The sequence below is a fragment of the Ailuropoda melanoleuca genome, chromosome 1 (genome assembly GCF_002007445.2).
Source record: "Ailuropoda melanoleuca isolate Jingjing chromosome 1, ASM200744v2, whole genome shotgun sequence".
Lineage (NCBI taxonomy): Eukaryota > Metazoa > Chordata > Mammalia > Carnivora > Ursidae > Ailuropoda > Ailuropoda melanoleuca.
In genome coordinates this window covers 193,982,595-193,998,253 of record NC_048218.1, presented here as the reverse complement: position 1 = coordinate 193,998,253, position 15,659 = coordinate 193,982,595, and the positions used below count along the sequence as shown (strand labels likewise).

The 15,659-nt window shown below is 42.5% G+C and overlaps 1 protein-coding gene across 1 annotated transcript in view; it reads right to left on the bottom strand.

Annotated features, from left to right (window-relative positions):
* Window positions 1-15,659, bottom strand: part of EXOC4 (exocyst complex component 4) — a 722,132-nt gene that overhangs the window by 63,938 nt on the left and 642,535 nt on the right. Inside the window, exon 15 of the mRNA XM_002922628.4 lies at window positions 214-355. Coding sequence (XP_002922674.1) covers window positions 214-355 — 142 coding nt within the window. The remainder of the gene's footprint in view (window positions 1-213; window positions 356-15,659) is intronic.

The window sequence follows — 15,659 nt, the reverse complement described above, 5'->3', positions numbered from 1 at the left end:
GCAGGCCATGCAAACTCTGAATCACCATATTAATGACACAGCACGTGCTGAAAACCTTTTACAGGGATTGATTAACACTAAAAATCACACTCTGTGAAAAAGGACATCAGTAATAAGAATCAAAAGTTACGGTGTTACTCTCCAGAAAGAAGCAAGTGATAGATGACTCACGGTGCATTTCAAGTGCAGTCTTGGGCTGGGGCTGTGTCATACCTGACTTCCAGATGCAGGACCAGCAAGCAGCGGTCAGCCATATCCTGGAAAGATTTGGCAAGTTCACTCAGCGTCTGCATGATCTGCTCTGACACTGGGGGCAGATCCACGTTCACATGGCCCTCTTGGGCAGGGGACAGCACTGAAAGGAAGAGAAGAAAACACCAGTCACTGTACTGGATGCCTACAGATTTGTCTGAAATGACATCTTATTTTGTGGTTCATCATGTTTTTACCAATTTGGTTAATGCTGGTGTGGGCAGCATTAGACGTCCACGACACGAAAGACTAATTCTGTACTTGATTCAACACTGATTGTCCTCAACCCATTCATAGATTAATAGAACAGAACCCCAGCGTTGGAAGTGACCGTAGTAGGCATCCGGCCTAACCATGTGGTCGAGGCTTGTGTCTCTAGTACATCTTCTAGTGGCTGTTGTGCGCCTGCTTGCACACTCACACAAATGTTTGTGAAAGAAAACTCAATAGCTTTTAAGGCAGCCTATTCCATCTCTGAAAGATGTGGCCGTCTATACCTACCGATATCTGTTGCCTTTAGTTTTTAATCCTGGCTCTGATTCTAGTAAATTTGCCATCATTCTCACATGTGTTAGCACTTCAAGTATTGAAGATATCATGTCTTCTGGCTTCCTTGAAGTCTTCCCTTTTCCAGGCTAACTATCCCCAGTTTTTCAGCTATTCTTTATATGATCAGAGTGAATTATTTTACAAATCTCATAATTTGCCAACAAACCATTCCAATTGTTCTTTATCTCCCTTGAAATGGGGCACTCAGGACCAAACATAATAAATACTCCAGAGTAGGTCTAGAGAGAATTACCAACTCCCTTGTTCTAGATGCTATGCTGCTTGCACATACGCCTGCAATGTTCTTGGTGGGGGGCGGGCGTAGGAAGAGTGTGCTGTCTTCTACTTTAACTCACATAGAGCTTACAGTCAGCTAAAAGCCCCAAAGGTCTTTTTGGAAAATGTGATAGAGCTACCTTCTGTATCTCTATCAAGTAAATGATTAAATATTTAAGGTACTTGGACATTTTCTTCAGGAAAATACTGAATAGCAAAAAAGTGAACTATATTTATGTCTAGACTTTGGCTGCATATCCAGTTCCCCACAATTTCTCTAAGATCACCAAAAATCACTTTGGCAATGTCATTCAAAAGTTCTTTAAGTACTCTAGAGTTTCCAAGACTGGCTTTGAATCCTGTTTCCACTTACTTATTATGTGACCAAGAGCTAAATGCTTAAATAATGCCTGCCTCAGTTTCTCGCTGTGAGATGGAGATAGCACTACCTACAACATGGGATTTTGGGGGGGCATTAAATAGGTTAATGTGGGTAAAACACACAGAACAATAGTATATCAACCTCACTTAATATCCATCTTGAGATTCTGTCATCAGTCTTTTTTGCTTTTCCACCTGAGAATTCTTCTGTCAGAGGATGTGGTGTGTCTTTTGGAAGAAGGGCACTTAGGGCACGTGAGGTCTGGCAAAGCCTCACTGACTAGATCAGAAGGGTTCGCCTTACAGGGTAGAGAGTCACAGGTGGCTGCGGCAGGGTCTGCAGCCACAGGTTTTCAGAGCTGCATCTGTTTCTGGACTTTGCTAAGCCCAGAGAAGGGCCCAGAAAGACAGTCCAGCCTTATAAGGCCAAGTTCTCCTCTGGGAAACCAGACTTAAATAAATTAAGATTTATGGCAAAGATTAAACAACAACAACAACAAAAAACAAATTCGGGCCAAGGGAACTATTTGTAAGGAAGAATGAAATGTAACGATGTTGATTTAAAATTCCTACCAGCCTTCCCAACGTTCAAGACGTTCACTAACTCCACCTGCAGGAGAGTGGCTATGTGGCATGGTGCCCCCCTCTCCATGGTTAACATTGCCTGCCTTGTAGGATTGCAAGGCCAGACCACTGCCATCATGTTTTCGTCTGGCAGGCTGATGAAAGCAACTATAAGTAACACTATTCTAATACGTCAAAGCATGTTAGGACTTTTGAGCTCTGGACTCTGCTGCTGAACGACACTAACTGCGGTCTGAGAGCTCTTTCTGTGCCAATGATAAGGGGCAGGAATCAGACCCCAAAGAGATCAGACTCAGTGACTTAAGGTCCAAAGTTCTGCCAATCTCCTAAACTCTAGCAAAGACATTCTGGACAAATTCCACCAAGAAAGTTAAATAAAAAAAAAAAAATCCAAGTAGACTAAGTTAATGGAAGATAAAACACTCAAGATAAAACTTGGAATGAGTGAGGTAAAAGTAGTTTAGAAAAGCAGCACATTGCACATTTCGCTCAGCTGTAATCTACAACAAAAACATAACATTTTAGTAAAGCAACATGAAAAATCATGCCCAGAGTTCTATTGAAAAGCAGGCCTGTGAATTCCTGAGGGCTCGCTGAAATTTACAAAGTTTTCTTAACAAGAAGGAATATACTGAGCAAAAAAAAAATTGAGCATGGCAAGCAAATACAACACAAAACAATGAACTCTCTCTTGAATGTCAAATGGCAACCTACAAAAAAAGCAATGCTGACAGAACTGGCCTGGAATATAGTCGAGATAGGAGGTTAACGGACACACCCATGTGCAGATATCCTTCTAGAGGCTACGTGGTTGTATATCTCAGAGATTCCTCTTCATATCGGCAAAGCTTACATATATTGGACTTGAAAAATATTAGTACTTGATAATTTTATTAAGATACACACTTTGAGCTGTTTTGCTAATACTAGGGATGGGTCACATGAGATCCTTCATAATATCCTGTTCCTCCTATAACCACTGTATAAAAGCAGGCATCTTTGAGACTCCAGGCTAACTAATTGTGGCACCGGAAGCTGTGGCTTTCTGTACTAAATTGACTGTCTCTACGAGGATGCTGAAGCTTGCTCTCTAGGGCAGGCACTGCTTGTTAGGTGAACCAACACATATGTCCAGTTCTCCCTTGTTCACTCTGCTATAGGCACCAGAAAGCTAAACGTTTGCATTTCCAACCTTGCTTGTAGCGAGAGGAGGCCACGTGTCCCCATCTGCCCAATGACCTTTTAAATAGATTCTTCCGTGGCCACTTGATCTAACCCTGGCTAGTTCCACAACTCATCTTTTGAAAGGTAAACAAAAGTATGAATTGTTGCCGCTAAAATTTTCTGGATTTTAATCTCCAAAATGCCCTGTCACTTGTCATTTCTTCCCTAGTGCTTGGCTAGCTCCTTTCCCCCTTCTCAGCAACTTTCTCCAAATCACGCTGCTTTGTCCTTCCTACTCACTTGTCACTCTTCTCTTAAGGACCTCAGATTCTCATTAAGACTTCAAAGGAATCGTCAACACTTGCTTTCTCTGTAGTCTTGCCTTCTATTAACTTTTCCACATGCCATAATCCTTCTGCCTTCACCTTTTTATTCCAGCCTTATTCTGATCATCACCAATGATATCTTAACTGCCAAATCCAGTGGGTGCTTTACCATCCTAATCTCAGGCCCTCTAATACATTCAACATGACTGGCCATTTCCCTCTCAAAATTCCATTTTCTTTTCACTTAGATGGCACCCTACTTCTCTGGGTGTCCTTTTATCTCTCTGACATTGATTTCATCATTTCTTTCCCTGGATCCTCTTCTTTTAGCCCACCCGTAAGTGCTGGGGTTCCCAGGACTTCTTTCTCTATTGGTCTCCCTTACTTGTCATTCTATATGTTCTCTTTGAGTGAGCTCATCCATTTTCATGGTTTTTGCTATTATCTAGGGATTGAGGACTCCTAACCTTCATTCGATCAACTGTGCAAGCCAGCCTTACCTGTAGATCCCACAGGCATCTCAAACGCAACTGTTCTAAACTAAACTCATTATCTGTCTTCAGCATCTGCTCTTTATCCTGAATCCCTTCTGCGTATGCGGTGCAGCAATCTAGGAATCTCAGCTGCAAACTTGAGAGTAATTTTTGAGCCTCTCCTCTCCCTCACTCTCCTTGGCAAGGACTAATTTCTGCCAATTTCATTTTCTAAATGTCTCTTAATATCTTTTGGCTTTTCTGTATCTGCTGTGACTTTCTTGGTTTCGCCCTCATCTCTGGCATGAACTACCGCAAGCTCATTAAATGAGTTAGAGAAGCAGAGTTATTTATCAAAAACACAAATGAGACTTTGTTAATTTCTCGTAAAAATAACATCAGTGTTTCCCATTGCTTATGCGTTGAAGTCCAAGCTCCTTAGCAAGGCTTTCCACGATTTTTGGTTTCTATCCAACACTTCAGTTTTTCTTCATTTCTCACCATTTTCTCCTTCCTCTCCAACTTCTCTCCTTTCCCTCCCTGGCCCATTAATCTGACACCTTTTTAAAACAGAGTCCCTAAACAGTCTGCTGTTTTAGGATTCTATACCTTGGATGGTTCTTAATCCTCTTTCTAAACTATTCATGCTTTCTGGCTCAGGAGTGTTTCCTGATTCTCCAGGCCGGGTCACTGGCTCCTCTGGGTATTTTTTTTTTTTTTCACACAACAGTAGTTACCATATTCCATTGACATCTGTTTATCAGTATGTCTTCCTACAGATCATTAACTCCTTCAGGGCAGGGATTATCTATATATCTATATCCGTCTATACCTGTTGGAGCTCAGGAGCTCAATCAATGCTTTTTTATTAAACAGAACAAATGATTTAATTGACCAATGGGACAGGACAAATAATTCACATAACAACAGATTGATGAAAATCAGGAAAGAGAAGGCACAGCTTGCCATTTACAACTGTAACTTTTTCCTTGGTTTGTTGAGTACATTCTGGGGACAGAATGGGGGATATAGAAGTAGCTCATGATAGCTGGTTTTCTGGGCTATTCAGGAATCTTGCAGAAGTACAGTCTACAGGAATTCTGGTCAATCCCTACGGCCCAAGCACTTTCCCTGTTAATTGTGTTGCCTTTAGAAGCCACTTTAATTTCATGAGTCCACCTTGTGGCAGCCAAGCCTTGGGGGTCCTCTCTTTTCCATGGACATAAAAATCCCTGGCATATCAAATAACCAGTATCTTTCAAGGAAAGCCAACATACTGTCATGGAGAAGCAATCAGTCTAGGACATTAGGATGTCTCAAGTGGTTCCACATCCTAATATTAACCAGACTGAAATGTGTTTAAGTCTTAAAATTAGTCAAAATTGGACTCATTCAGACCCAGAAGAGCATCTGTTTTCAAGGATGCAGCTGCTACACTTTCAATGGCAACTTACTGTGACTTCTTTAATTGATTCATATGAGGATGTCCTTGTGCATCTGCAATATTATCTAAAATTGTTACAATATTAGCTTAGACTGGTATCAGCTGTCATCAAAGTGATAAATTGAAAAGGGAAAGCTGGTTATCACAGCAGGAAAAAAGAGGTTAACTCTGTGAATTCAAACTTTTCAGAAGATGGAAAAAAGACAATGAAGAATGATCCCATGAGATTTTCTCACTTGAAAACATTTTAGAAGATCAAATTTTGGTACAATCATTATTTCTGACTCTTCTTGCTATTTGTACAGAGAAATGACAGACACCACATAATGATGTCTGCTTGAACCCAGGATAAATTTATTTAATTTCCAATCTTCAGTTTTCCTATTTAGAAAATTGGGGTAATAGCATCTTCCTAACTCCCAGAGCAGTGTGTTATTAGGTTCTGCAAATAATTTCGAGATCCTTTGATGTTGTTACCTGGCTGACATTTTTTAAAAATAAAAATAGGAATGCTGATTAGGCCTGTGACATTAAGAACTCGAGGGGCTTACAGAGACAGAGGGGGCTGGGGCAGGAGGTCCTCCCCCTAACTCTTTCCTCTCCCTACATGCCTGCGGGATGTGCTACTACAGAGCCTAACACTGGGGAAGGATTGAAGGGTGTCAGACACTCTAAGGCTGTGGTTCCAAGTTGGAACCGGCTGCTCTGTCCTCGGTCTTCCCGATTTCTCTGGACCACCAGCCCTAACTTTTATTCATGCTCTGGCATTACTTGCAAACCTATACAAGCTAACTGGCCCTGACCCCAGTGCTTTGTACACAGTAGTCACCTTGTAAGTGTTTGTTAAATAAATCACTTATCTATTTCTGAAATCGACTGGCTTCTGGAAGCAGAGGTGATCTTTACATGCTAAACGCTCTACTATCTTCATAGCATCGAATTTGAATTTTTTAAAAAAGATTTTATTTATTTATTTGACAGAGAGAGAGTGTGTGCACAAGCAGGCACAGTGGGAGGCGGAGGGAGAGGGAGAAGCAGACTCCCTGCTGAGCAGGGAACCTGACTCGGGGCTCGATCCCTGGACCTTGGGATCATGATCTGAGCCGGAGGCGGACACTTAATCGACTGAGCCCCAAATTTGAATTTTCTTAGGATAGAAGTGTCCTTTCCTTTTTATCTAAGTCAATTACTCCAGACTAACGTTTCATGGGGACTCTTTTTGATCATTCTTTCTTTTTCCCGAGACATATTTTTAACCCCTTGCTATTCTCTGCCAGCAGTCCTAGCTTTTGGCACTGTCATTTACTTATTTAGCAAGTCATTTATTTTGTCACTCTTTTCCCACCCATCACATAATCCAGAACCTAGTCTAAGGTTCTTTTGATACGTTTCTATATAAGGACTGGCCTTACGTAAGAAACACGTCTGGTAGGTTCTATTCATTTGGCTTCCTATTTCAGATGCAGTTGTTCTTCTGCCCCTAAATAATGCCAAGTTCTTTTCAGTCCAGAGTTCCCTAGAAATTTTGGGTTTGAACCAGTAAAATCACTTGATTTTTGAAAACTAGAATGCTGACTCAGATTGTTCCTTGACCTAAGGAATTACGAGGCAAAGGATGAGGACATACTGGACATTATTCCGATTAGACCTTGTACAGGCATACTGAGTACAGCCAGCTCTGGAAATACAGCCCCCTCTAGGAGGCCTAGCACCCACCCGATCCTCTTAGAGCTAATGGCTGTGTGGCAAGAATGCCAAGCCTTTTCACCGCTGCTTCTGGAAGGAAGCTCTCTTTTGTCGACTCTTACAGGGAAAAAGGACAAATGGAAGAGATTAAAAAAAAAAGTCATTACCAGGAGGGACAAAAGAGATTAGGAATGGAGGAAATGGAGCACAAAGTGCATGTGTCTTATTTATATTTGCCTTTTTTAGGGTCTAATCAACTAATTGATAGTATGATTAAAAAAAAGTTTCCAGTGGGTACAGGAGGCAAGGACCTACTTTCTTTTCTGTGCTACCGTTTGCTATATAAATGTTTTCCCTGTTAGTCACAGACTTATGGGCAATATAACTTCGCGTCCTTTCGAACATCTCTCTCTCACCCCCCCATCCTCCCCTCCGAAATGTCTTATATTACCCTAAGTGCAGGCAGTGATGCTCTGGGGAAGAAAAGGTGTGCTTGTCCCACTCGCTGTCCAGCCTAATGACATGGATGTTCAATAACCTGTTTTATTTTAAGGCAAAAAAGCCCCCCAAAAGCTAAAGACCAAAGATCAAACCTTTATAAAGAACTTAGTTTTAAGGATGCTGCTTAAGAGTAATTTTCATATCTCTGAAACTGCACTCTTTCCTGCTGCTTCCCAGAGGAACAGAACTTACTCTCTCACTTTTTATTACCTCTAGAGCACAGTTCTTAACAACTGTCGGCCTCATTGTCCTCACGTGTCCCCTCAGAGAGTTGTTGTGAGGACCAAATGGGGAGCACGGCCCCTCCCACGGTGCCTGCCACAAGGCTAGGACCATCCTTTGAACTCCAGTGACACTAGGCCTCCCTCTTCCTTTTTCAGTCTTGGCACGGCTCACCTTATGCTGTATAGAGTCCCCGGTAGCTTGTGAGGTCCGTGAGAACAAAAGCCATAACCTACTCTTCCTGGCATTTCTCACAGTCTAGCTCTTCCTTACGCTCAGCAGTAATGCCTGTTGCATTCTATCTGCAGGTTAAGGACAAATCAAAGAATTTCGTATCTTTTTCTTTTCATTATAGCGCTACAGTGCCTTTAACCGCATGTCTTCCAAACAGCTTATTAGCTTGGAACCTTATTCTGTTTCAGGGTGAGAAACTGAACCTTCAGAAAGGCCATGAGAGAAACGGAAGAGTTATTCCAAATATTGACCTATATAGAGAAAACAAGGGAGATCTGTGTAAGGCTCACAGTGAAGGGCAAAACAAAAATAAGAACCAGATGGAAAAAAAAGAAAAAAAGGACTGATGCTCCCTTAGGCTACCACAGGATAAGAGGCCAATTCTGAGCCAACAGGATAAACGGCACATTCCAGAGCTGTAGAGGGAAGATTACACCCAGTTACTCACGAAACAGTGCTTGACGGCCACAGGCCTGAGCAAGCCCCGGGTCCTCCAAGACCGTGAGCTTTAGACTCGACTTCCACGCGGCGTAAGCCGGCACAGACACACTGGTTTTTTGTTTTTGTTTTTTTTTTGAAGATTTTATTTATTTATTTGACAGAGACAGCCAGCGAGAGAGAGAATACAAGCAGGCTGAGTGGGAGAGGAAGAAGCAGGCTCCCAGCGGAGGAGCCTGATATGGACTCGATCCCATAACACCGGGATCACGCCCTGAGCCAAAGGCAGACACTTAAAGACTGCGCTACCCAGGCGTCCCAGACACACTGGTTTTTACACCTTGTGAGTGACAATACCGATCTCAGTCCCCTTAGGTCCTGGGGGGAAGCATTAAGATTGATTTTTCCTTTATTCCGAATAATCCTCCCCGAGGCCTGGTAAAAACCTAATCATCTACTGAAAAGGCGTGTGGTGTGGCCAATTCAGCTCCTGCCGGATATGAAAGAGAAATGGAGGAAAAGCTAATGAACAGCTCCTGTCCTTGTGCTGAAAGGCACTATTGTGGGACCCTATTAGATTTCCATGGACTTTGCAAGCCTTTTGTGTTTCTGTAAAACCCTGCATCAAAAAGCATCTTAAGGTGTTAACAAATACTTAGCCAGATATTTTACGTGAATAAGCGACACAGATTTAAGTTTCAAGAGAATTTCAGAGGAAAAAATATTATGTGGCAAAGAGATAACATTTATTCATGTGCCAACAGGATCCTTCCAGCTTTAGGATTTGTAAATCTTCCAAAGAGCCTTCGGGGATGGCTTTTTCACTGTGTAAATTCGAAACATTAGGTCCATTTGCAAACAGTGAGGGTGAACCACGCAGAAATAAAGCATGCTTCCTGATAGGACACGGCACACAGCTCCCACACACCGAGACAGAGCTGAGGGAGTTCAACGGAAAGCCCTCTCTGGGGTCTCTCTTGCAGGGGACTTCTCCCAGGGGCCTTTTCTCCCCCCATGACTTTCCTCTCCATGCAGCTGTATCATTCATACATTTGGACTTGAGGGAGAAAATAGTCATCACCTCCTTGACCTAGAGCAGGACAACTTTCACTTTTATCTCCGTATTGCCACAGAGGGTCATCATACCTACACCTCATGGGAGTCTGATGGCTCGATGAGAAAACACACAAAGGCTCAGAACAGTGTTTGACACATAAGCCCTTAATATGTGGCCACTACTATTACCATCACAACTACTATTATTTATTCAATAATGATGAACTGAATGAATAAATAGCAAACCCCAGGATCCCTCTCCTCTATCCACCGCTTTGACTAGGCTTTGGAACAATCAGACTGGCTTTACACAGGGAACGGCAAAACATGATGAGCTATCATTAGTGTCAAACAGAACAGGCAGAATCCTAGAAGCCTCGGTCCCTCTGATCCTATTGCTGTGAGGACAACACCAGACAACTGACTTATCAGGAAGCCAGAGCTGACCCTGCCACCGAGCACACAGACCAGCGCCGAGACTAGCTGTGTCGTGGGTGACCGTTCCCTCGGAAGCATGTTGGAAGTAAGAGATACAGAGAGGATGGGCTTGCTGACACACGGTGCAGGATCTGCAGGGGTAAATCTGGCCGAGAGAATTTCTCCTCAATGAGGACAAGGGTGGCCACTTCTCCAGTGGGCAGCAAAGATAACAGTTAACGACGTGCCTCCCCTTTCATCTTGCTCGTGTCCGGTATCGCCTCCGCAGGCTGAAATGGATGAGCGGGCCACACACACTGACTAATGCCTTGTGAAGGCTGATAATATACAGCCATGTTTCTGTCTTTATACATTAGTGACACATGAATACTGTTCTCACACGCATTCCAGTCTTTCCACAGAATCCCTAGGATAATTAACAATCATATAGATGCTTCCAGAATCAACTGTCCTAAATATCTAAAGATTCATAATCTGTTTGCCAGTTAAGGGTAAGTTTCAGAGAGAAGCAATCATTTATCTACCAAGTGATTATATAATCTGAGGATACGCATTAACCTCACACGAAATCTAAGTAACTTTCTTTCTCTAAGTAATAAAATTAGTGTTCTCATAATTATGAACCCCACTTTTTCTACCATTATAGATAACATTTCTCTTGGATTGACCAAGTTTAGACTCAGAAAGTGGTGGCTACATGCTGACTTGACCACATACTAACTGAATAACCTTGGGCAAAATTGCAAAGACTTTTGAACTGGGGTGATATCGGTTTCAGCCTCAGAGGGTCATCGTAAGGACTCAGGGTACAGACAGCAAATAAATCATCTAGAACAATGCATGGCACATAGTAAGTGCTCAGTAAATCTCAGCTACTATTGCCGGACCCCTTGCTGGGAACCCTGGAAGACTGGGACTCCTAGACTCATCTCCTTACTCCTCAAAACACCTTGCAAAATACTGGAGAGCTGTGGGCTTAGTTGTTCATGTGGCTAATGGACAGAAAGAAACCGATGTATTAAGACATTTACATGCATAAACTCTTGACATTCCGACCTTAAGATAAGGAATCACAAAAGTAAGAGAACACTACAGAATTCTGGCAATGTTCGAAGCAGTGGAGACAAACAGGAGAAAAAGGGCCTAGAAGTGACAGGTTTACATTTTACCTTTTCACCTACAAAGCGAGGAGAAGGACTTTCTCTTGAGTTGTCAACTCAATAAAAGAGGTGGCATTTCAGGCAGGCTCGAGGAAGTGGAGCTTGGCGGGAAAGCAAGGAAGGACACTGGGAAGCAGCTTGGAAGGAGATATAGTAGTGTTTCTCAACGTTATTTTGAGGGAGGAATGACACGGATGTTTCTTTTCAAGGGAAGGATGTCTGTAGTGCTTGGTTCTTGAGCGAAGTGAACTTAGGCGTTATCTTAGGAATGCCAAAGGAAATTCCACAAAGCTTGAAAACTGTGCTTTTGAGAGATCAGGTCTGCCTTACACAGGGCTTGGAAGGCTGGATTTGTATCCTGAATCAGCATTTACTACACAGTCACAAATTCCTTTCCCATGGCCAAAGGCTCCATGAGGAAATGAGACGAAATGCACATGGGTGTGTGTCCACGTGGTACAGCTAAGTGGGAGGTGATCAGGAAGGGATCGAGCCCTAGCATGCTGACCTGAAGTGATCAAAACTGTTATTTTCACCTGAAGAGCCAGACACCGTGTAATAAATTATTTCCACATGCACATAAAGACACTGACAAGTCAGCTCTTCTAGTGAGGCTTAAAACAGCTGAACTGGGCTTATTTTGGAAAGATGTTTTTTATATTTACTACCAGAGGGAGACTTGCCATTTTATTTTTTCTCGGGAATATGTTTCCCTTGATATTACCCTAGACTACATTTATTGTAGACAGTGAGCTGAGAAAATACACTTGTGCCCTGGTCCGTGGTCGACTCGGCATCATCCCCAGGCCTTTTTCTGGGAGCTCAGGAACGAATTGTATTTTCCAACTGCTTGCCGGCAGGGTTTTGGGTTTAGATCCTGCCAGCAAGAGACACTCCCAAAAGATGTGGAAGTCAAAGAGAGAGGGAAGGCGGGCTCCTCCTCTTGCAGCGGCAGGAAGATGCTCAGGCAGATGGGAAGTAAGAGGGCTGCAGCTGCTTGCAGGAGAGCTCGGGCGACAGCTGCTTCCTCCCGGCAGTTGGTGAGACCTCTGGTGCCTTCCCTCTACGTCCTGCAAGCCGGCAGCTACTTTCCTTGCTCTTTGCTTCCTTCCAACTGTTTTCTAAGCTTTTAAAGCCCTTTTAAAAACACCCAATTCCTTGTGTTAAATTCCCTCTTGCTTGAAATACCTGAAATGGGTTCTGTTTTCCCGACTGAGTCTAGCTGAAGAAATACAACCTTCTACGCACAAGATATTCCTGAGAGCATCTGGAGCGGGATGAAGAGTCGCTAAGAATCCATCCCTGGGCTCCCCTTTCATGGAAGCTTGTGACCTCTAAGGCCAGCATGTGCAGAACGTGCTCAGCAGAGCTGCTAGTCTCCCCATCTCCGTTCTCTTGGTTTCCCCCAGTTCCCTTGGTCAGAAAAGCTCCACTTCTATTTGTTACCTATTAAGATTTGGCAGTAAAAATCTGCTGAAAGAGCCATTTACGAGCCACTGCCCTTGAAGAGGAGGGATTTGGTCACAAGCAAACCACCTCCCATTGCACTCCAGCCTCCGGATACCAGGAAAGTCTATATAAATATTTACTTGGAAACAAGTGACCAGCTTTCTCTTTATTTTAGCCACATGAATTCTAGTATCTTTTTTAAAAAAATATATTTACTGAGTACTGAACAAATTATAAATTGCTCTCATTTTGAACAACACCTGCCAAGACTCCCTTGCAAGGTAGATCCGACTTTTCCTTTGGAAAATGTTTCACAGAACGAATGAGCGGTCCAATTTTTCAGAAAAGTGTACCATGGGCTTCTCTACTATTTTCTAATGGAATCCCAGGTTAAAGATGCAGACTTCCACAAAGCTGACTTCTTTGAGAGGTCACTCCAATTGGAGCTGCTTTCAACGATTACATAAAAAATTTCAGCTTAATACTGAATTTTTTTTTTTTAAAGAGAAAGAGAGTATGCACACGTGCATGCATGTGCCCATGAGTGGGGAGCGGGGAAGGGCAGAGGGACAGGGAGAGAGAGAATCTTAAGCAGGCTCCACGTCCAGCATGGAGCCCCGTGTGGGGCTCGATCTCACCAACCTGAGATTATGATCTGAGCTGAAATCAAGAGTCAGACGCTTCACCAAAAGAGCCACCCAGGTGCCCCAACACTGAATTCACCTTCCAAAACAACTCCAAGTTTATGAGCACACTAAACATGTAATAACTTCCAGGCTCCACAGTTTGGATCACTGGCCCTTAGACAGGTTACAGTCATGAAATTTAGAAGGAACCACCTAGTGACCCCTGAAAGTTTGGATTTCTTTGTTCTCAGGTTCATTCATCGGAATGTTTAGTTTTAAAAAGTGGATAGTCATCAATTTTTACATCTTTCTCTGCTGGACTAAGAAGAATTTTATTTTCAGAGAAACAGTAAGATGACATTGGTAAATCTTGGTTTGATAAGACACAAGTAAACTAAAAGTATATTCACATTCATTTGGAAATTAAACATGTACATTGAGATTATAGCAAAACTTCGTCTCCGTCCACGAAATTTATGGATACAAGCACAGCGTTCCCTCCACTACACATCCTGTTCAGTCTCTTCCGGGGGCCCTTGGGCAGTGAGGACCCTTTTCTTTTCCTCTTGCGAACCCGCGGTGGCTCCTGCCTCTCCCCACATTCCTCTCTGGGTGCCAACAATCATGTTGGTTCTTGGGACCATGGCCAAACTTTGGACTACAGTTTCTAGAATTTCTTAGATTTCACTGTTTTGAGAATAGGAATATATGCCATAATCTGGTGTTAAGTCATCTTTTCCATGTTCTCCATTTTCTCAAATTCAGCAAATATCCTGAATACCCCAAGATAATCTATTTGAATTCTACTTTAAAACAGCCACAGGGCATCTGATGTTTTCCTCACATTTGTTTCTTACTATGACTTGTCTTCTACCTTTTCATCTGAAAAATGGTCCTCTTTCTAAACAAAACAGAAACAAACGTAGAGTGGCTCTGCCTTCTACTAGCATCACCTCTACCATTTTGCCAATTGTAGACCCGTCCACTTCCTGTTCTTTGTCTAAATACGGCTAAATTTTATTATCTTCAGCACCTCTAATGACCATCAGGTGATTCTGGGTATTTGCCACCCTGACACTTTACACCTAAGGCTCCCCTTACATCTTCTGTGCTTACTCTGCATTCATTCTTTCATTCTTTTTTTTTTTTTTTTTAATTTATTTATTTGACAGAGAGACAGCCAGCGAGAGAGGGAACACAAGCCGGGGGAGTGGGAGAGGAAGAAGCAGGCTCATAGCAGAGGAGCCTGATGCGGGGCTCGATCCCAGAACGCCGGGATCACGCCCTGAGCCGAAGGCAGACGCTTAACCGCTGTGCCACCCAGGCGCCCCTCATTCTTTCATTCTTGTGTCCTTCTATGCGGGCTCATCAGAGAGCTCTTCGGAGGTGAGACCGCAGTGTGGTGATGAAAAGTCCAGACTGGAAGCAAACTGGGTAAGTTCAAATTCTGGCTCCCCTTCTGACTGCTTAATAGCTATGTGCCCTTGGGTAAGTTATTTTACCTCTCTGTGCCTCAGTTTCCCAGTATGCAAAAGTAGAGATAATCATGGCATTTGCTTCACGGGAGTATTGTAAAGACTAAATGAGAGAGAGTGTGTGTTTAATAATATACCCTAGCATAGATTGTGTTTGGTATTACTTCTCGTTGAAATGATTAAGCCTTTTATAGTGCAAATTTTATGCTGTATCATCTCCCACAAATATGAACTACATTCTCTTTGATAGGTTCTAACCATGGAATCACAGCAACATTTTTTCTAAACGTCTGCAAATTTTAACTTTGTGGAAATGATACATCCCGCCATGCCTGGTGTTTACTTTGTTATGTAAACTCCAATATGATATGGTAACATTCTCCAAAGACTATTATAATTTTCACTTTTTTTGGGGTCAGAACTGCATATAGAATATTCGGTCTCCACGTTTTTTCCCTCTTGGGAAGAAAAGTCATTCAAAAGACAACTCGAGAACTTAATTCTCATTCTATTTTAGCTGAATTAACTTTTGGAAACAACTTAAAACCTCCCATCACTGCTGCCACCATGTCAGTTTCATCATTATATCAAGAAAGCACCGCTCAGAGCCTATAGTTCACTGAGTGGTCTGTAGTATACTTTCATGACAGTATCAATTACTTCTACAGAACCCAAAATAAACATACAGGATTGTCTAGAGTTTTAATTTCCTTCAGTATTACAAATGTTCCATTTTGCACTCTGCCATTATTTTAGGTGAAAGCATCGTATATATAACAAAGATTTTGATAAGTAATTAGCAAAATCAGTAGTACAGTTAATTCTCACTAAAATTTGTACAGGATTTTGTATTTTATTTTTTTCCAAGCTCTCATAGTTTAATTTTAGTTTTTGGCATCATCCTCTTTCTCCATGAAACGACTC